Raw genomic sequence first — 21,882 nt, 5'->3', positions numbered from 1 at the left:
TCAGTAAAATAAAAGATGGCAGCATAATTAATGCCAATCAACATGGTTTTATAAATAAAGGCGCTTGTCAAACAAACTTGGCATTTTTTGATGAGTTTGGTTAATAAAGGTAAATGTTGACATAATGGACTTAGACTTTTGCAAGGTATTTAACTTAGTCCTACATGACATTCTGATAAAGAATTACCCTATACAAAATCTATGTAGACGATATTAACTCATATCACATAAAGTAACTGTAAATGGGGCATCATCATCCCAAGGGAGTGTTTCTAATGAGTTCCCGCAGGTATCTATTCTCAGCCCATTGCTATTCAATATCTTTATGAATGATCTGGAAGAAAATATAAAATCATTGCTGGTGAAGTTTGCAAATGATACAAAAATTAGTGGAGTATTAAATAATGATGGGGACAGGTCAGTTATATAGACCAACATGGACTGCTTTGTAAGGGGGCTCACTTGAACATCGTATGTTTTAACACTGCCAAATGCAAAGTCATACAACATCTAGGTACAAAGAACATTGCTCACATTTATAAGATGGGGGACTGTATCCTGGAAAGCAGTGACTCTGACAAGGACTTAGGGATCATGGTAGATAACCAGTTGAATATGTGCTTCCAAGGAGATGAATGTCACTAAAAGGGCAAACAGGATCCCTGGATGTATAAGGCAGGGAATATGAACTAGATGGAGGTGGTATTTCCTTATATGTTTACAGTGAGATCGTTACTAGAATATTGTGTCCAATTTTGTTTTCTACTCTTCAAAAAGATGTTGAAAGATTACAGAAGGTTCTTAAATGAGAGGAAAGACTAATTAAAGGTCTAGAACAGCATTTCTCGAACGGGGGTCTACGAGGGTATTCCAGGAGGTCCATGGGCCCTGCTGATCAACTCCTCCCCCTCCCCCCCCCCCGCTCCCAGCGCCTCCTGCACGCTGGGGAACAGCTGTTCAGCAATGTGCAGAAGGTGCTGGGAGGAAAGGGAAGGAGCGGAGATGGGGTGCATTCGGGGGAGAGGGCGGAAAGAGGTGCGGAGCAGGAGAGGGACAAGGTGGGATGTGGGCGGGGTCATGGGGGAAGGGGCTGAGTAGGGGGGCTTGGGGATCTGCGAAAAATTTTAGATCTAAATGGAGGTCCTCGGGTTGCTAAAGTTTGAGAAATGCTGGTTTAGAAAACATGCCTTATAGTGAGTACCTAAAGAAGCTTTATTTCATTTATCAAAGAGAAGGTAATAAAGGTGACTTGATTGCAGTCTGCAAATACCTATCTGGGAAAGACATGGCTCTTAATCAAGATGCAAGGGCTGGAAACTGAAGCTAGACAAATTCAGATTAGAAATACGATATATTTTTAATTAGGGTAATTAACCGTTGAAAAAATTTGCCCAAGGCATGGTGTATTGTCCATCACTTGCAGTCTTTAAATCAAGAATAGACATCTTCTAAAAAACATGATATAGCTCAGATAGAAGTTATGGGTTGACGCAGAAATTACTGGGTGAGGTCCTTTGGCCCGTGTTTTCCAGGATGTCAGACTAGATGACCATAATGGTCACTCCTGGTCTTACTATCTATAAAATTAACAAGATGTGAACATGTGTGCCAATCTGCACTTTGCTCACACCTGTATGTTGTATCCATTCTCCCCAGCCTTTTCCCCCTCCCCCTCTTCTTTTTAAATTTTAAACTCTTTGACCAGATGCTGGGTGTTCCCATTCAGCACCTAGCGTATTTTGAGTGTTATTATAATACAATAATAGTTAAAAACACATATTCCCCAATTCAATCAGCTTTAATGCACAGTGTAAAACTACTGAGAAGCAACAGTTACTCCTGTGATTATTCTCCAAGCACACCAGTGACATCCAGAACTTCTGTGCTCGGGCAACTTGAACTCTGCCAAAGTTAAAAAAGCAAAAAAAAAACAAAAAAAAACAAAAGAAGCTTTTTATTGTGTACCTTTCTCCTGTGTTTTGGCTCCCTTTGGATGATGGACACGAACCTGCAGTTGAAGTAACTGAATTATTAACTCCTTTAGAGACTCTTTTGGTCTATACTGAGTCCATATATAAAGCACTGTAGGAAGAATTTCTTCTCCTAGCTTACAAATCCGCATACGACAGTTCACAGCATACACACTGAAGAAGACATTAATTGCTGCAAGAATATGATCCAGACCTGCAGAGGCGTTCTCCTGCCTGGAATATAAACCAAGCACTTCATCTACAGCAAAAATAGCCAACTTTCTGTTAATAAGAAGTATTAACAAATAAAGAATGACTTGTCTGGATTTTTTTTTTAAATCTATTCCTTGAACTCTAAATTGAGCACTCAACAAACCTAACTTAATAAGTAAGGGAAGAATACTCGAAAGACCTCACCTCTGCATACTTGCAGATAATGCAAAATATTTCCAAAATACATAAATAAATGCATAAAAGATTAACATTTCAAAGAGCTCTGAGTAAACAGAAAGATGTTGAAGGTCAGAATCACAGAAGTCAGGGATCGATGACCTCCACAGACCATCAAGTCCAACCCCAATTACCTAGGACAAATTATCCTCTGAAATACAATTTTGACACACAAAACAAAAAGCTGAAAATTACCTTGCACATCGTAGTGCTTTTTCAAAGAAGCAATAAAGATTTGAATTTAGTTCATCAGTTTGGAAGCAGCATCCTCTGATCAGTGTATGAATTATTCTAGCCACCAAGACTCTGTTAATATCTCTGGAAGGTTTGAGATACAATTTGCAGTACAGGGTCAGCAGATCTGTAAACATAATCCAAAGAATCAAAAATCATCTAAAGGTATAACTGTCTCCTTAGCCTGGGTAAAACAGTGATTTAATAGACCAGAACATACAACTCTAACAAGCTGATTAAATGCAGAAGTTACACAGGAAGGAAAAACAACCACTTAAACAGTAAAATTAAAATATTTTGCCTGAGTTATGAAAATATGCACTTGCTATTAACATCATAGACATTCGGATCATTGTTCACAAAAGTTAATTCCCTGTTTTGCACACAGAAACAGTACGACAATATTATCTAAACATACCACAGGTAGTTGAATGCCACAAAATCCAAAACAGAACAAAGAAACTGCAAAAACCCCCTAGAGACTACTAACTAACATTTCAGCTAATTCTTACAGAGAATTATTTCACTCCCTTTTAGCATGTCACCAGAGTCAGAATTTTCACTTGTACTATGATATGCCAGAGTGTAATGTTCCAATCAGTACCAGCAGAAAAATGGAAAAGGTGTATTAGGTACTATTAAATTTTGGTTTTTTCCATTTTCTAGTATTTTTATTTAACGGGTAATTATTAAACTAATACTTCATAGAGCTTTGAAGATGCAGTGCTACACTGTATAAGCATTATTTTTATATCTATAAAAAGAGCTTTAAAGATCAGCACTAAAACCTACAGGGACATCTCAGTAGAACCCTGTGCAGATACAAAATTTATATCCGTGGATGCTGATATCCACGAAGCTGCAGGGCTCTACCGGAGCCAGCGCCCCACGTGGGCAGCTCCTCTGGCATGGCTGTACCATCCCCTGCTCTGCCCCCAGCCCCGCCCACTGGGGTGGGTACCAGGCTCACTGGCAGCTGTCCCTGGTCACGCTAGTGTGTGCTAGTGGCTCACACTCTCCCAGACAGGAGTCCCTTCCATGCAGCGGTCTGTGTGTCCTGGGGTGGGGGTGGTACAGCCATGCTGCTTTTGCCACTGCGGTTCCGGGTGGAGCCCTGCAGCTCTGCAGATGTGAATTTTGTATCTGTGCGAGGCTCTACATCTCAGCACTAACTGGAATTTGGCAACTGCAGAATAGCAACTTCAGAAGCCTGCTAAAGAAATCACAATTATATTATTATACATATAAAATATATGTTAAAAGGATATTATTAAAGTTGCAAAGTCTAGAACTCAAAGTTAGGAAACGCCAGAATTAAGCTTGCCTGTGCACTTTTAACTCAGCCCTCTTGTGCATATGCATTATAATTAGGGCTCCAAGTCTGTCACAGAGATCGCGGAAGTCACGGATTCCATGACTTTCCATGATTTCTGTAGGGACCAGTGTGGCTGGCTCCGGGGCCAGCTGCTCAGGCGGCCCGCAGGTCAGCCATACCAGCCACTGCTCTGGCAGCAGCGGTTCCAGGGCAGCAGGAACAGCCGTGGTCCACTGCCCCAGGCAGCAGTCCCTGGGAGGGCCGCCCAGAGCAGACACACTCCACGGCCCATCCCCAGCCAGCTGGAGCAGTGGTCCCTGGCTGGCTGGAGCAGCTGCGGTCCGCAGCCCCAGGCAGCCAGCTTGAGCAGCCGTTGTCCACGGCCCCGGGCTGCCGGCCGGAGCTGTCGTGGTCCTGGGCTTTGGTCCCCGGCTGACCGGCCGGAGCAGCTGTGGTCTGCAGCTCAGGGCAATGGTCCCCATCCGGCCGGAACAGGATTTATACCACAGACCTCTGCCACCCGAGCTAATGGAGTAACTGATAGAGTTAGTAGGGTGTTGCCTTTTCTGTGGATCAGCACAGAGGGTGTGGGGAAAATGAGACACAGATTTTGCCAGCGGATTTCACAGATATCTGACAGCTTAAGAATAATGGGACTTGGGAATCTTCAACTCCATTCTCACCTCTGGAGGTCTCTAGTGGGCATAGACCAGGGAGCGGCAACCTTTGGCTTGCAGCCCGTCAGGGAAAGCCGCTGATGGGCTGGGACGGTTTGTTTAACTGCTGCGTCCGCAGGCACCGCCCCTGCAGCTCCCATTGGCTGCAGTTCCTGGCTGCCCCCACACTTAGGAGCCGGAGGGGGGCCATGCAGCTGCTTCCGGGAGCTACATGGAGTGGCCCCTGACCCTGCTCCCCAGCTGGAGCAGCGGAGCGGGGCAAGCCCCAGACCCCGCTCCCCAGCAGGAGTTCGAGGGCCAGATTAAAAGGGCTGGCATGCCAGACCAGCCACCGCTGGTCTAGTGGCTCAAATCCAATGAATTGTTCCACAAGTTGCCCCTCTGAACTGACAAATCTGCAAACAAAAATGAGTTGATCAACATGCAATAAATCTGGTGTTGAATCCACAATAACTGAAAAATATTTGGCTTGTTGAAGTTCTGCAGTTATTGTTTTTTTAAACTTTCTGGCCCATCTAATCAATGAATTCTTCACAAGTAGTAGATGGCAAATAAAAAGTACTGTCTTTACCCTTCAGCAATATGATCTGCTAAAAATGGATCAAATGAGCAATCAGCTCCAAAAACCCCAAATAGTTACTCTTATGTGGTGAACAGCTCGTTGTGGCCATGGAATGCAAGTCTGCGCTCACTTAAGAACTTAAGAACCGCTACAACATGCTTAAGGACATCCCTTCAGAACGGACACTCTGTCTGAAACTCTGAACTAGGTACCCATCAACTGCCATTGTATGCCATATCCATGTGAGGATTCAAATTCGGTGGTCCAAGTTTTTCTCATTTTCAGGAAGACGTTCAGGATGTTTCCAATCACTGAAACCTTCAATAAAGCAATGTGTTTTGGTTGAAAGAAGTTTGCAGGCAAAGCAGTAAACATTTCCAGAAGATGGTGAGTAAATAAGCCAGTGCCACATAACAGATTCACCACTGTGCAGCTGAAAAGAGCACAGATCTGCAGACAGCAAATGCGTCTTCCCTCCAATCACCCAAGCAGAAGCAGAGAATTTTTTAATATATTTTTTTTTCCGACAGGCAGCTGAATTCAGAGCAATCCAAAAATTCCTGAACCTTTCATGAATGTTATCCCACAATGCAGGATCACTGCTAAATTCATCTGCTTGTATTGAATTTGTCTCATCAGCATAACTCAGTCCCAGCTTGCTTGCCTCCCGCAGATCCTGACCTGTATTTTCCTCCTCTTGAAGGCCAAGGCCTCCATTGCCAGCAAGAGTGTCCGCTGAACAAACCTTGTTGGCTTTGTCCGCTGTTTCTCCTTTCACTCTCTCCTTGAAGTACTGATTTATTGTCAGTATTTTTTGTAACAAAGCTACTTCTTTAACCTCCTTTGCTTGTTTCAGCTTTCTCTTAGCACTCCTGCTTAATGCGGATCCATATTGTGGATTTCAAAAGCAAATATAGTGGCGGTAAGTTTTTTTTACTGTCAATTCTAATAGACACTGTTGGCACCTAACCAATCACACAGCAAGCCATTTGCATGTTGCAACAGGTATTATTTGAAAACACAAACTTCTGTTAAATGTTCCTGATATAATTAGTGAGATAAATGGATTGGGGGAGAGTGGGCGGGGGGGGGTTCTTGGACTTTTTAGTTTCTTAGGTTTGTTGCTGTAATGATATCCTCAGTCGCATCTTCAAAGCATGCTCCACTCTCCTGCATCACGTGGGGACCTGGCCATGTTTGAGATGAGTGACAATTTTACCCTGTTCATCTTGGTGGAGTGCCAGGAATTTGTACATGTGTGAGAGCCTGGTGGAGGGGATATCTAAAAGGTTATGAACCTTCATAGTTGGGACATGAGTCAACCTCTGTCGCTCCCATTTCGAAAACCCATAAGCGCACCTTCCTCAAATCAGGGCACAGCATGGCAGATGGTGGTGGTAGTGTGGGTCCCTGGAGCGAGGGGCTGGGCAAATTGGGGAACAGCGGGGAGGACAGGATTTCCTGCCTGTGGCCTGGAAGTTGGTACCTACCTCTCCGCCGGAATGGCTGGAACTGGATCCGGGAGCCAGCCAGTTTTTTCTGTCAGCAGCTTCTCCAGGCTTCAGCAGCAGCTGCTGCTCTTCCCATCCTCTTGGTGGGGACGCTGATTTCGGTTACTCCAGTAACCAGACTTTTAGCGTCCGATCAGCATTGCTGACCGGACACTGCCAGGCCTCCTTTTCAACTGGACTTTCTGGTCAAAAACTGGAGACCTGGCATTGGGTCCCTTGGTATTAAAAACTGTACCACGAGGGTGGTGGGGGGGGGGGGGGGGGAAGGAGGGAGGGGTTTGGACTTGGGGCTTCAGCCCCGTGGCTACTGCCACCAAGGCGTCTGCCCAGCAGCATCTGCCAGGACTCGGGGCTTCCCCCTGCCTGTCCCACAGTTTCTGCCAGTGCTCAGGGCTTCCGCCTGACCCATGGCTTCTGCCAGGGCTCGGGGCTTTCACCCCTCCCCAACAAATAGCTTCTGCCAACTGTTTCTGGGGTGCCCATTTTTCTGGGGTCCGTGTCTTAAACCGCCACTGGTTGGAGATATGATACTGGTCTAGATAGACCACTGGTCTGATGCAGTACGGCAGCTCTTAGGTTCTTATATTCAATATGTATGTGACTATTTTTAATCAAAACAAGACCAAAAGCATCCGTTGGATGGAGTATATCAGCAATCCCAAGTCTTTGTTTTGTCTTTTTTGTTTGAAATTATAGCAATATCCTTCAAACTACAGCTCAGAAGATGATTTTACATAGTGCTTTTCTCAAGTATGACATCTCCATTCCCAAGGCACTTTCCCAGTAGTGCAATTGTTTCTGCACTTTCTTCTACTTTTATGCATGCAATATCCACCGCCATCCTCTCCTTCAAATCTTTCAAGACCCACTTCTTCTGTGGTGCTTATAATAAATCTGCCAACTGCTAATGAGCAGGTTGAGGGGCTGCCATGGGCAGCACTTTTGTATTAATTCAGAAATTATGATGTCCCTCTCCTCCATCTTTCATGTGTCAAATGCCATGGAGCACTGCTTGTATGTTCTATCACATTCCCCTTCCCTTCAACCTTTTTTTTATTTTTTGGTCTTCTTAGACTGTAAGTTCTTTAGGGCTGTCCTTTACTATATGTCTGCACAGGGCTTAGCACAATGGGGTGTGCACATGGTTGAGATCTTTGGATATTACCACAATACAGGTAATAACACTCACTGGTAATACATGAACCACACCAGACAATACAGTCTCAATAATAAACTGGACATTGAAATTGATTTGATTGAGTCATTGTTCCCAGTACACAAGGGTTAATGTACATGGAATAACAGATAATAATAAAGGAATAATACTGTAATATCCACCTCTGCCCCCTTGTCTTGTCTATATAAATTCTAAGGTCTTTGGGGTAGAGGCTATTTCTTACTTTATATTATTTGTACAGTGCCTCATAGTGCTACTGAAATACAAATAAATAATAGTAATAATAAACAGTAAATAACAATCATATGCCTAAACACATTTCTATACTAGGAAATACATGTTTGTAAATAGACATTATTGAAATAGAAGTGTTATATACTAACCTGACCACTGTTGCTTAGATATCTCACACCAGTATTTCCTCACTGAAAGAATATCTTTTAGTAGTATGCTACTACAGTCAGCTCCATAAATAGCACAACTTGATGCATCTTTCACTATGTCCATGACATAATTCAGAAGCTCCTGACATTTTAATCTGGGTGCTCCTATGCAGAAAATAGCAGGAGATACAAACATGGGCTTTTTAATTAAACCAAGTGTTGAATAATGAAGCCAAGACTGGAATTAGTGAATTCATAAAATCTTAACACTACCATATTTATCTCAAAGTTATAGTATATTTCCTCCCATTGCATTCTTCCACTACCAACAAATATTTGAAGTTTTTTCTCGTAGCTTGCAACTTTTTTTTTTTTTAAATATTAGGAATAACGCACATACAGCATGTTTTCTGTATATGACAGATCACATTGCAATTTCTATCTGTTTTTGTTAATGCCCTTGTTTTTAAAGAAACCCTTTCTAATAATGAATTTACCTAAAAGACTGTGGAGACCTGAAAAAAGGGATAAGCCATACATTGGTTACATTCACAAGCACCAATAAACAGAGAAATAACACAAAGGGATTCTGAGGTTTTAGAATGTTAGCCTGAAATGAGAGTGATATTCAGCTGAAAAAATGCATGCTAACACAGGGGTTCTCGACCTTTTTCTTTCTGAGGCCCCGCCAATATGCTATAAAACCTCCATGGCCCACCTGTGCCACAACAAGTTTTTCTGCATATCAAGTAGATTAAAAGCCAGGGCAGGTGTTAGGCGGTAGCAAGCAGGACAATTGCCCAGGGCCCCAGACTACAAGGGGCCCCCGCAAAGCTATGTTGCTTGGACTTTGGCTTCAGCCCCATGTGGCAGGGTTCGGGCGTCAGCCCTGCATGGTGGCACTCGGGCTCTGGCTTTCTTCCTGGGCCTCAGTGACCCTTAACGCTGGCCCTGCTCTCTGGTTTATTTTGGCGGACCCCTTGAAACCTGCTTGCAGTCCCCCAGGGGGCCACAGACCCCTGGTTGAGAACCGCTCTGCTAACACATATAGGAATCTCAACATTTAATGGAGGGAAGAAACTTGGAGAGCAGTTATGCTGAAAGAAACATAAGGAAGAGGTTAGAAACATAAGAAACAAAGTAGATGAGCTTCCAATGCAACCTGGCAGCAAAAAGCTAAATGTGATTTTGGGCTGCAGGGAAGTGACAGTCCTCATCTACAAGGCTCTGGTGAATCTGTACTTGAATACTGTGTTCAGTTCTGAGCTTCTCAATACGAGAAAGATGTAAACAAATTGGAGGGACTGTAGACAGTGTGACACAAATATTTTACTGTGGAGAGCATTAACTGATGAGGAAAGATGAACAGAACTACATCATTTTGTTAGAAGATAATTAAGTGGTCAACACACCCTTTTACAAGTATTTGAAAGACGAGGAATTGTCTAGGACTGTCCAGAGGTATAGCTAGGAGAAATGGGATAGAATTCATAAAACGACAATTCAAAACCTTTCTGCTGGTCAGGGTACTTGGGTTATTGAATAGCTTCCCAAGGAAATTGGCAGAAACTTTACCACTTGAAAATTCTGCCTCAAATCATGTTTTCCTCTATGCTTTGTACAAGCACTGTCCATATCATAAGTGCTCAGTAAACAAGTAGACTATATAAAGCACTACAATTACCTGCAGGTGAAGAAACAATTCTCTATTACCACGGAGATGAACTAATACAAATTTTCCATCTAGAACTTCTAACACCAGTGAAAAAGGTTCACTGGGACATTCAAGAAAAATAAGCACTAATTTATAACCGTGTTCCTTGAATATTTTAAAATAAAATGTCACACCTCGTTCAGAGTAAACAGTTGAACCTGACAGTAAAGCAGTAAAAGATCTATAATTATATGTGGATATATAAATTACTAACTTTTATTAGCACATCTAATGAAGTATTTGACCAAACCGCTGATCTCTTGCATCTTTTTGTGCCTGGACGCTTGTGTTGCGGCAGATACATTTGGTTTTGCCAATCTGATACTGTCAGTTTCTTTCTGGATGTATTTCTGCAGAAACCTTCAAAAATACAAAATGGGTATTTGTCAGAACCAGGCTCCTGATTAAAATAAAATGGGTAAACATTATTTGTTGAAACTTAAAATCCAGGCACCAGTTGAGCAATTTTGGTTCTGAAACAATTAATAAACCCAGATATATATTACTGGTGTAAATCTAATGGAAATAGCTAGCAGACAGTGACAGGAACTGATTATCTAGTACCTTTTGCGTCTGAATTATTTTATCTATTTAGATTTTAAGCTACTTGGGGTAAGAATTGTATCTTCCTCTAAAATTTGTATAGTGTTGAGCATAAAGTAAGTGATTAAAAGGAAAATTATACTGATATGCATCTATTATTCATGTTACAATAAATATGTATAATTATTATAGCACAGAATATTTAAAAGTACTGTTTATTGTTCATAATGAAGAAAAATTTGAGTTCTTTCTAAATAAATGAGCTTCATATCAGACTTCACAGCATGTTTTTGACTGAATATTTTAAAATTATTCCTTGAAAAAGATGCATGATTCCCATTAATTTTAATGGGAGGTGGGTTAATCATGTACTGTTCTGAGAACAGTCTCATATCACTTAGAGTGAATATGTAGTGTAAACAGACTATTAGTTTGTATTAGATGTACTACAAGAGTACGTTCAAAGTTTTCATTACATCACTGATTTTCTGATCTGCAATATTTACTTGGTTTAGTGTCTGTATCTTTGTTTTCTTCTAGCATAAACCCTTTTTGTGTTAGTCATAGCAAAAGTAACAAAAGATAATATAAAAATCTTTTCGATTGTTATATTACATGGTAGAAATACACCTGAAGCTTCGTTTAGATCTATAGTTTAGAAGTATGTATGTATATATAGAAGCAGACTTCAGACACTGATTTTTAATATGGAAGCACATCATGCTATGCTCCATTTTCCTCTCAATGGAAGATTAAGATGCAACACACAGAATGTATAGAACAGTAATCCTAGGGGAATTCTGCACCACTGTGCACACGCAGAATTCATGTCCCCCACAGATTTATTTGCTTCCTAGCAGAAAAATGATTTTCTGACAGGGAAGCAAAGGGAAGCCACAAGAGTGGTCACACGCCCCTCCCCAGCAGCATGGACGCAGCGTTTCAGGCACCCGGAGCAGCCAGTGGAGAGGTAAATCACAGGTGGCTGAGGATCCCCCGCCAGTGGTGGGTCAGACCACTCCCTCTCCACCCAACCCCCAAATCCCTGAGACACCGCGCTGGCTAGCTTCAGCCCCACCCAAGGCTGGGGATGACCCAGCTGGTGGCTCCTACCCTGCGCCGGGCTCAGCTGCTAGCCCCAGCTGGGATGGAGGTGGGGGAGAAGCACACTTCCCTTGCATGGAGTGACTGGGCCAAGGCAGACCTACCCCTAGAAATCTCCCCCGGCTCTGCACCACCCCACACCCCCTTCCTGCCCCAACACTCCTCAGCCGTGGGGGGAGGGGTCACTGTACGGGAGCTACTCTCCCAAACACCCAACCCCCATGCATCCAGATCCCCCTGTAGGATGCCCCTCCCACACCCAACCCCTCCCCAAAGCCTAACCCCTTCACCCAGACCACCACGTGTTGAGCTCCTCACACTCGAACCCGCACCCTAACAAGCCCCACTTTTTATGCACCTGGACCATCCTGATGAGCAGCCTGCACCTGGGCCCCAAACATATGCACCCAGACCTCCACCCCCACCAAGCCCTGCTCCCCAGCACCCGGGCTCCCGCAATCAGCCCCCACAACCAGATTCCCCTGCTGAGCCCCATCCCCCCACATCCAGACACACCCTGCTAAGCCCCAACTACCTTCACCTAGACCCTCCTGCAGAGTCCCATTGCCCCGGCACACAGAACCCTCCCAATGAGCCTCTGTGCATACATATCCTCCCTGCTCCCACACCCTTATTGCCCCACACAGAACCTTTTCACTCCACACTTGGATCCCCCCCCCCAAGCTCTTCTACACTTGAATCCTGCCAGGCTAAGCCTGCCTGCCCACACCTGGTGCAGCTGGCGCAGAGAGGTAGGGCCCCAGGGTGTTTCTGGGGCAGTCCGGCCCTTGCGTTGTGCAGCCTCATTACTGAGTCCATGTCCCTGGCTGGGGCTGCACAGTGATCTCCCAACTCCGTGCAGCCAGAGGCCTGTGCTCCCCATTGCCATGCTGGAGCCTCTACGTTTATTTATTGACAAAAAAATTGCAGAATTTTAAAATATTGTGCACAGACTTTTTATTTTTCTGGCAAAGACTTTTTAATTTTTTGGTGCAAAATTCCCTCAGGAGTAAGAGCAGATTCCATATTAAATATGAGAGCCTCCACAGACCATACAGTATAACTCCTTTGGCCCATGAGCCACAATTCAGCTATCCTAGTTCAAAGGACTGATTAAAAACATACATTTCTAATAAGATGTCTATACCATATGTATAGTCCACAGTCCATTCAAAGAACTGCAAATTGAAAGCTGGACACAAACTGAAAATATTTATTAGAAAAAAGTAATGTAAAGTTCATACTTATTGTAAGATAAAATCTGAACAGGTGACTAACAATAACTACACTAGCAATCAACCTTATTTAATCAAGTTTCTGCTAGCATTGAAGCATGGTGTGACCGGGCCTTAGCATCCTCTGCAACTGGTAACTCTTACACTGAGCCATGTCACTTTCTTTTTGTGACTATCTTTAAAAATATGTAAATTTAAAATAATCTTTTAAGACATTTCTTATTTACAGACAGACAGACAAGATTCTGAATCCAATCTACAGCTCTAGGAAAAATATTGGTGTTTATCTGATAATCTATTAAACAAAACAGTGCTGTTTTGTACAGTGAGAAAGACCGCAATTTAGACAAAAATGATACCTAAATACAGCATCCCAGTTCAGTTGTTTTCCTTGTTTAGAGTCAGAATTACGATCCAGTTGGTTAATTGTTTCAGAATCACGGATGAGACGTTTGAATTTTTCAACTTCTTTCTGAAAATGTGTTTCAGGAAAAAGGTTATTTATTATGCATTCACTCCACTGTTTTACACACACAAAAAAGGATTTTAATTACCCTTCGCTCTGTAATTTTGTCATTTTCAAGTTGACGGCAGCAAACAAGCAGCTCATGTAGCACAAGACTCATGGTTCAACTTAGCAGCTGATAAATAATTTGCATCTGTAAATGGAAGTAAAGACAATCAGTATTTTAATTATGAAATAAACTGCCTTACTACTGTAGCTAGCCAACCTTCTTAAAAGATGGGAAATGCAACGCAAAATGGGATTCTAGCTTCAATTTTAAGTCTTTTAAAAAAATGTTACCTGAAGTGTTTTGATGTTTTAGTTGCTTTCAGTTCATAATTGTGGTCATCCTGTCTTACATGCATAGGTATTTTTAAAATTTATGTTTTATTTCACAGAGAGGATCACCAGAACCTGGATTGGTCTTGTGGGCCATCAAGAACAAGACAAGTAGAATCAGAAATAATCTCATTACAAGAATGTAACACATTCTCACAAGTAGTTGTTATGGAACAATTGACAACGAGGGCCATCTCATATGACTGTGGGTAGGTTTACACAGGGAAAAAAAAAAACCTGCGGCTAGTCCTGCCAGCTGACTCAGACTCACAGGGCTCGGGCTGCAGGACTGTTTCATTTCTGTATAGACTTCTGGGTGTGAGCTGGAGCCCTGCAGGCAGGAGGGTCCCAGAGCTCAGGCTCTTAGTCCGACGCCAGATGTCTACACAGCAGTGAAACAGCCCCACAGCCCAAGTCGGCTAGCACGGGCCAGCCCCGGGTTTCTCTTTGTTCTGTAGACATACTCTCTGACTTCTGCCCTGACATAGAGAAGTGAGAGCTGGGTAGACAACACAGACCAAAGCATCAACAGTGAACAAATGACACCTAGCTCTCCAGTTCTTTTGGATGACACAAAAAGCTCCATCCCTCAGCACTCAACCCAAAATCAGAAGCCGTCTAAAGCTCAGCCAAGGGAAGACTAAGGTAGTGCTGGCAGGGAAAGGGAATCATTTTGAAAAAAATTTTCCTCCTCTATAACATCCCCCTCTATCAAGAGCATCTACCTTCAGACTGGTTTCAGAGTGGTAGCCATGTTAGTCTGTATCAGCAAAAACAACAAGGAGTCCTTGTGGCACCTTAGGGTATGTCTACACTACATGCGGGATCGGCGGGCAGCGATCTATCAAACGGGGGTCAATTTATCGCATCTAGTCTAGACGTGATAGATCGACCAAGTGCTCTCCCATCGATTCCTGTACTCCACTGCCATGAGAGGCGCAGGCAGAGTTGACGGGGGAGTGGCAGCAGTCAACTCACTGCGGTGAAGACACCACGGTAAGTTGATCTAATTATGTCGACTTCAGCTACATTATTCACGTAGCTGAAGTTGCATAACCTAGATCGATCCCCACCCCCCTGTGTAGACCAGGGCTCTGAGACTAACAAATTTATTTGGGCATAAACTTTCGTGCGCTAGAACCCACTTCATCAGATGCATGGAGTGGAAAATACAATAGTAGGTATAAATACACAGCACATGAAAAGTTTGGAGTTGCCTTACCAAATGTGAGGTCAGTCTAACGAGACAATTCAATTAAAGTAGGATACCAAGGGAGGAAAAATCACTTTTGTAGTGATAATGAGAGTGACCCATTTCAAACAATTGACAAGAAGGTGTGAGTAACAGTGGGGGAAATTAGATTTAGGTTTTGTAATGACCCAACCACTCCCAGTCTTCATTCAGGCCTAATTTGATTATGTCCAGTTTGCAAATTTATTGTAGTTCTGCAGTTTCAACTTCATGAAAAAACTCATGCAGATACAGACAGACATCATCTTCCTTTCCAAATGCAATCAAATGGACCTCATACCAAAAGGACTGAAGGTAAAAAATCCATTACAATCAACATACCACACAGACTATGGTGAGAGATTGTGCCACATGCTCTCAAAGAAACTGTGGAACCACCTGATCAACATCCTATACAGCAAACAGGAGAAGATCAAGAATGAACTATCAAAACTAGAAACTCTTTAAAAAACCAGTCTTCCACACAAACACCCTCGTGTCTGGACTTTACAAAAACTAGACAAGCCATTTACGACACACACTTTGCTTCTCTACAGGGGAAAAAGGACACTAAACTATCTAAACTCCTACACACCACAAGGGGCCACAACAGTGGTTCCCTTAACTCATCCAACAATATTGTTAATCTATCCAGCTATGCTACTAGCCCGCCAGAAGAGTCTGTCCTATCTCGGGGCCTCTCCTTCTGCCCCACCACCCCAAAAACATGATACAGTTCTGCAGTGACCTAGAATCCTACTTTCGATGTCTCCAACTCAAGGAATATTTCCAACACACCACTGAACAGCACACTAACCCACAAAAAGCTTCCTACCAACACTACAAAAAGAAGGATTCTGTGTGGACTCCTCCTGAAAGTCGAAACAACAGATTGGACTTCTACATAGAGTGCTTCCACCGACGTGCACAGGCTGAAATTGTGGAAAAGCAGCATCACTTGCTCCATAACCTCAGCCATACAGAACACAATGCCATCCACAGCCTCAGAAACAACTCTGACATCATAATCAAAAAGGCTGACAAAGGAGATGCTGTAGTCATCATGAATAGGTCGGAATATGAACGAGAGGCTGCTAGTCAACTCTCTGACACCACATTCTACAGGCCATTACCCTCTGACCCCACTGAGGATTACCAAAAGAAACTACACCATCTGCTCAAGGAACTCCCTGGAGAAGCAAAGGAACAAATCTACACTGACACACCCCTAGAGCCCCAACCAGGGGTATTCTATCTGCTACCCAAAATCCATAAACCTAGGAATCCTGGATGCCTCATCATCTCGGGCATTGGCACCCTGACAGCAGGATTATCTGGCTATGTAGACGTTCTCCTCAGGCCCTATGCTACCAGCACTCCCAGCTATTTTCAAGACACCACTGACTTCCTGGGGAAACTACAATCCATCGGTGACCTTCCAGAAAACACCCTCCTGGCCACTATGGATGTAGAAGCTCTCTACACCAACATTCCACACAAAGATGGACTATAAGCTGTCTGGAATAGCATCCCCAATACTATCACGGCAAACCTGGTGGCTAAACTTTCTGACTTTGTCCTCACCCACAACTATTTCAGATTTGAGGACAATTTATATCTTCAAGTCAGTGGCACTGCTATGGGTACCCACATGGCCCCACAGTATGCCAACATTTTTATGGCTGACTTAGAACAAAGCTTCCTCAGCTCTCGTCCCCTAGCACCGCTACTTTACTTGCGCTACATTGATGATATCTTCATCATCTGGACCCATGGGAAGGAGGCCCTTGAGGAATTCCACCATGATTTCAGCAATTTCCATCCCACCATCAACCTCAGCCTGCACCAGTCCACACAAGAGGTCCACTTCCTAGGCACTACAGTGCTAATAAGCGATGGTCACATAAACACCACCCTATACCGGAAACCTACTGACAGCTATACTTACCTACATGCCTCCAGCTTTCATCACCACATGATCCATTGTCTACAGCCAAGCTCTAAGATACAACCACATTTGCTCCAATCCCTCAGACAGAGACAAACACCTACAGGATCTCTATCAAGCGTCCTTAAAACTACAGTACCCACCTGGTGAAGTGAACAGATTGACAGAGCCAGAAGGGTACCCAGAAGTCACCTACTACAAGACAGGCCCAACAAAGAAAGTAACAGAACGCCACTAGCCGTTACCTACAGCCCCCAACTAAAACCTCTCCAGCGCATCATCAAGGATCTACAACCTATCCTGAAGGATGATCCCTCACTCTCACAGACCTTGGGAGACAGGCCAGTCCTCGCTTACAGACAGCCCCCCAACCTGAAGGAAATACTCACCAGCAACTACACACCACACAACAAAACACCAACCCAGGAACCAAAACCTGCAACAAACCCCGGTGCCAACTCTGTCCACATCACCATCATAGGACCTACCCACAACAGCCACACCATTAGGGGCTCGTTCACCTGCACATCTACCAATGTGATATATGCCATCATGTGCCAGCAATGCCCCTCTGCCATGTACATTGCCAAACTGGACAGTCTGTACGCAAAAGAATAAATGGACACAAATCTGACGTCAGGAATTATAACATTTAAAAACCAGTAGAACACTTCAATCTCTCTGGTCACTCAATAACAGAGCTAAGAGTTGCAATTCTTCAACAAAAAAACTTCAGAAACAGACTCCAATGTGAAACTGCAGAACTGGAATACATTTGCAAACTGGACACCATCAAATTAGTCCTGAATAAAGACTGGGAGTGGTTGGGTCATTACAAAACCTAAATCTAATTTCCCCCACTGTTACTCACACCTTCTTGTCAATTGTTTGAAATGGGTCACTCTCATTATCACTACAAAAGTGATTTTTCCTCCCTTGGTATCCTACATTAATTGAATTGTCTCGTTAGACTGACCTCACATTTGGTAAGGCAACTCCAAACTTTTCATGTGCTGTGTATTTATACCTACTATTGTATTTTCCACTCCATGCATCTGATGAAGTGGGTTCTAGCCACAAAAGCTTATGCCCAAATAAATTGGTTGGTCTCTAAGGTGCCACAAGAAGTCCTCGTTGCTTTTACCTTCAGACTGTTAAATTTGCAGCCTCAGGGTCCTTTTGGACTCAATACCATAGGATGCCAAAGCAGCCATGGCAGGAAAAAATGACCACCTCCCTCTGTGACTAGCCAGAATATTGTGCTCCATCCTATTAACACTGACCTGGTCTTCATGAGCCACATATTAATTTCAAAGTGAAACTGAATTATGTTTTTCTCGCAATTACAAAAGTAGAAAAATTTTGGTTGGGTCAAACAAAATGTTTTGAAAATGTTGATATTTTAAAAAAAATATTGAAATGGGTAGTTTAGAAAATGCCGAAACATTTTGTTTTAACATTTCTGAAAAAAAATCAAGGTTTTTGGGGGCAAAAAAAATTGCTGAATTTGACCCAAATTCACAAAGTTTTGGTGCCTCTCACAAATGCATTTTTCAACCAATTAAATATTCAACAACAAAAAATGCTCAGCTCTGAAGTTGAGTGCCTTACACCTCAAACCATCAGACTTCTTTCCCAGCCCCTGGATCATTTTTAGGGCCTTCTTTGGCCCATATTTCCACATCCTTCTTGAAGTGTGGACACCAAAGCTAGACAATATTATAGTAGTGATCTTAGCTAAGTACAGAGGCAAGAACACTTCCTTATTTCTACTTAATAGTCCACTTTTTATACATCCAAGGATTGCATTCATTCTTTTTGCCAGAGCATTACACAGAAAGCTCATGTTGAGGCAAAAAGAAAAGGAGTACTTGTGGCACCTTAGAGACTAACTCGTGAGCTACAGCTCACTTCATCGGATGCATTCAGTGGAAAATACAGTGGGGAGATTTATATACATAGAGAACATGAAACAATAGGTGTTACCATACACACTGTAACTTAAGGTGATCACTTAAGGTGAGCTATTACCAGTTGGAGAGCGGAGGCGGAAAAAACCTTTTGTAGTGATAATCAAGGAGGGCCATTTCCAGCAGTTGACAAGAACGTCTGAGGAACAGCGGGGGTGGGGGGGAAGGGAAATAATTTTACTTTGTGTAATGACCCATCCACTCCCAGTCTTTATTCAAGCCTAAATTAATTGTATCCAGTTTGCAAATTAATTCCAATTCAGCAGTCTCTTGTTGGAGTCTGTTTTTGAAGTTTTTTTGTTGAAGAATTGCCACTTTTAGGTCTGTAATAGAGTGACCAAAGAAACGGAAGTGTTCTCTGACTGGTTTTTGAATGTTATAATTCTTGACATCTGATTTGTGTCCATTTATTCTTTTACGTAGAGACTGTACAGTTTGGCCAAGGTACATGGCAGAGGGGCATTGCTGGCACATGATGGCATATATCACTTTGGTAGATGTGCAGGTGAACGAGCCTCTGATAGTGTGGCTGATGTGATTAGGCCCTATGATAGTGTCCTCTGAATAGATATGTGGACACAGTTGGCAACGGGCTTTGTTGCAAGGACAAGTTCCTGGGTTAGTGGTTCTGTTGTGTGGTTGCTGGTGAGTATTTCCTTCAGGTTGGGGGGCTGTCTGTAAGCACGGACTGGCCTGTCTCCCAAGATCTGTGAGAGTGATGGGTCATCCTTCAGGATAGGTTGTAGATCCTTGATGGTGCGCTGGAGAGGTTTTAGTTGGGGGCTGAAGGTGATGGCTAGTGGCATTCTGTTATTTTCTTTGTTGGGCCCGTCCTGTAGTAGGTGACTTTTGGGTACTCTTCTGACTCTGTTAATCTGTTTCTTCACTTCAGCAGGTGGGTACTGTAGTTGTAAGAATGCTTGATAGAGATCTTGTAGGTGTTTGTCTCTGTCTGAGAGGTTGGAGCAAATGCGGTTGTATCGTAGAGCTTGGCTGTAGACAATGGATCGTGTGATGTGGTCTAGATGAAAGCTGGAGGCATGTAGGTAGGAATAGCGGTCAGCAGGTTTCCGGGATAGGGTGGTGTTTATGTGACCATCACTTATTACCATCGTAGTGTCCAGGAAGTGGATCTCTTGTGTGGACTGGTCCAGGCCGAGGTTGATGGTGGGATGGAAATTGTTGAAATCATGGTGGAATTCCTCAAGGGCTTCTTTTCCCTGGGTCCAGATGATGAAAATGTCATCAATGTAGTGCAAGTAGAGTAGGGACATTAGGGAACGAGAGCTGAGGAAGCGCTGTTCTACGTCAGCCATAAAAATGTTAGCATGTTGAGGCAATTATCCACGATGACACCTACGACCTTCTCTGAGTCACTGCTTTCCAAAAGCTTCTCCAATCCTGTAGAAATAATTTGCATTCCTTTTCCCCAGATGTAGAACCTTACGTATGGGTGTATTAAAACACATTTTGTTGGATTCTGACAATTTAACCAGGCCATTCAGCAGCTTTCTATTAGGTAACATGAGTCACTGATGAACACATCACCTTAGTGCTCCACTCTGCACTGGATCCTGATAAATACAGCATCCAATTCATGGTCTCTGTCCTGATATTCAAAGCCCTCCATACTGTTGGCTCTAGCTTCCCAAGACATAGTCTCTGTCTCTCCATCTATGATCATGAACTGCCATGATAGCTATATTGTACTATAATAATGAAATCTTCAACCAGTAGAGGAGGCAGAACTTTCAAAAGTCACATTAAATTACGGAACTCACTCCCTCAGGAATTATCACAGAACCAATCACTTTCAGAATGAAATGCAAAAAGTTTTTTCTCCCAGCTTTCCCTCAATATGTTCAAGCTACGACCTCTTACAGATTAGAAATTTATATGGATAATGCAAAAGTCCAGTTATATTACATAGGTTTTAAAAAACAATATAACCCTCATGCTTCTGAGCATAAACCAACCACTAAATGATGGGAGCTAGCAACAAAAATCAATTATTTTCTCAACTCTGCTCCCCATATGGCCATGTTATTCCATAATTGTCCACCACAGAGTTTCTTGCACTCTTCTCTGAATGATCACTGTTCAGAGACATAATACTGGACTACATGGACTGCTGGCCTAGTCCACTATGGCAATTCCTATGTTCCTAATACTTATTGTAAAATATACAGGAAGTGCAATATAGCAGCAATAACATTGCAGTAGAAAAACTTTGAAAAGACACTGTCAATTTAAGTGATATGTAAACAAACTTCTTGTTACTAATATGAATATCACAATATCACAGATTATTGAAACTGAAACAACTATGAAAATCCAAGTTATGTTTCACTATTTATGCTGTTTGTTTACTTTTAATCTCCTGAATCTAGGCAATGAAAATGCATTTAGTCTTTAATCAATTTCACTTTTATTTATTGTCAATTTGTTTGAAGCTCTTAATGAAGCAACGTTTAGATTACTGCAGGGAATATTTGTTTGAAGGCATTTTTTACTATTGGAATGTTTTTTTAAAAACCTGAACATGTTTTCATTGGTCTTAGGTTTAAGAAAGACCTGTTTTTAAAAAGATTTAGAAAAAAAGAATTTAGAAATCATAGTGTCACTTGGAATTTCCTGGCATTTAAATACTTTGCCTCCTATTTAGCATTATGTTAAGCTCATTACTACATTCAATATGTAATAAACAGAAATTAAGAATTACTAGAAAGAAACTAACACACCACTTAATCCTAGCAGGAACAGAAAAACAGTTTGTTCAGATAAAGCAAGACCTGACAAATATTCTTTCAAACACCTTTTCACTTTGCAATTGTTTTGATTTGATAAACAAAACTTACATTTTATCCTTTGAGATGTTTCATGTTTAACATTTGTACGCTACTTCAAAAAAAAAAAAAAAAACGAGTCTAAAAGAATGTAGAACTTGTAAAACCAGATGCTGCCTAGTATCAGATTGATCAGTAATACTTTTCTCACATTGACTTAAACAAGGA

General features: G+C 42.5%; 1 protein-coding gene across 5 annotated transcripts in view; it reads right to left on the bottom strand.

Moving 5' to 3' along the window:
* ATM (ATM serine/threonine kinase) overlaps positions 1-21,882 on the bottom strand; it is a 118,014-nt gene that overhangs the window by 91,122 nt on the left and 5,010 nt on the right. For 3 of the 5 annotated variants that reach the window (XR_005223994.2, XM_037890308.2, XM_037890312.2), the window contains exons 2-7: positions 13,430-13,534; positions 13,235-13,347; positions 10,208-10,353; positions 8,280-8,444; positions 2,616-2,781; positions 1,966-2,204 (exon numbers count right to left, since the gene is read on the bottom strand). Coding sequence is in view for 4 of the 5 variants with exons in the window: in XM_037890308.2 (XP_037746236.1) it covers positions 1,966-2,204; positions 2,616-2,781; positions 8,280-8,444; positions 10,208-10,353; positions 13,235-13,347; positions 13,430-13,501 (901 nt within the window). In the remaining variant the exon portion in view is untranslated. Of the gene's footprint in view, positions 1-1,965; positions 2,205-2,615; positions 2,782-8,279; positions 8,445-10,207; positions 10,354-13,234; positions 13,348-13,429; positions 13,535-21,882 lie in introns of those variants that run through there. The other 2 variants (XM_037890318.2, XM_037890326.2) reach the window with 2 other exon arrangements.

This window comes from Chelonia mydas, chromosome 1 (genome assembly GCF_015237465.2).
Source record: "Chelonia mydas isolate rCheMyd1 chromosome 1, rCheMyd1.pri.v2, whole genome shotgun sequence".
NCBI classification, from domain to species: domain Eukaryota; kingdom Metazoa; phylum Chordata; order Testudines; family Cheloniidae; genus Chelonia; species Chelonia mydas.
This window is presented reverse-complemented; position numbering and strand designations above follow the sequence as displayed.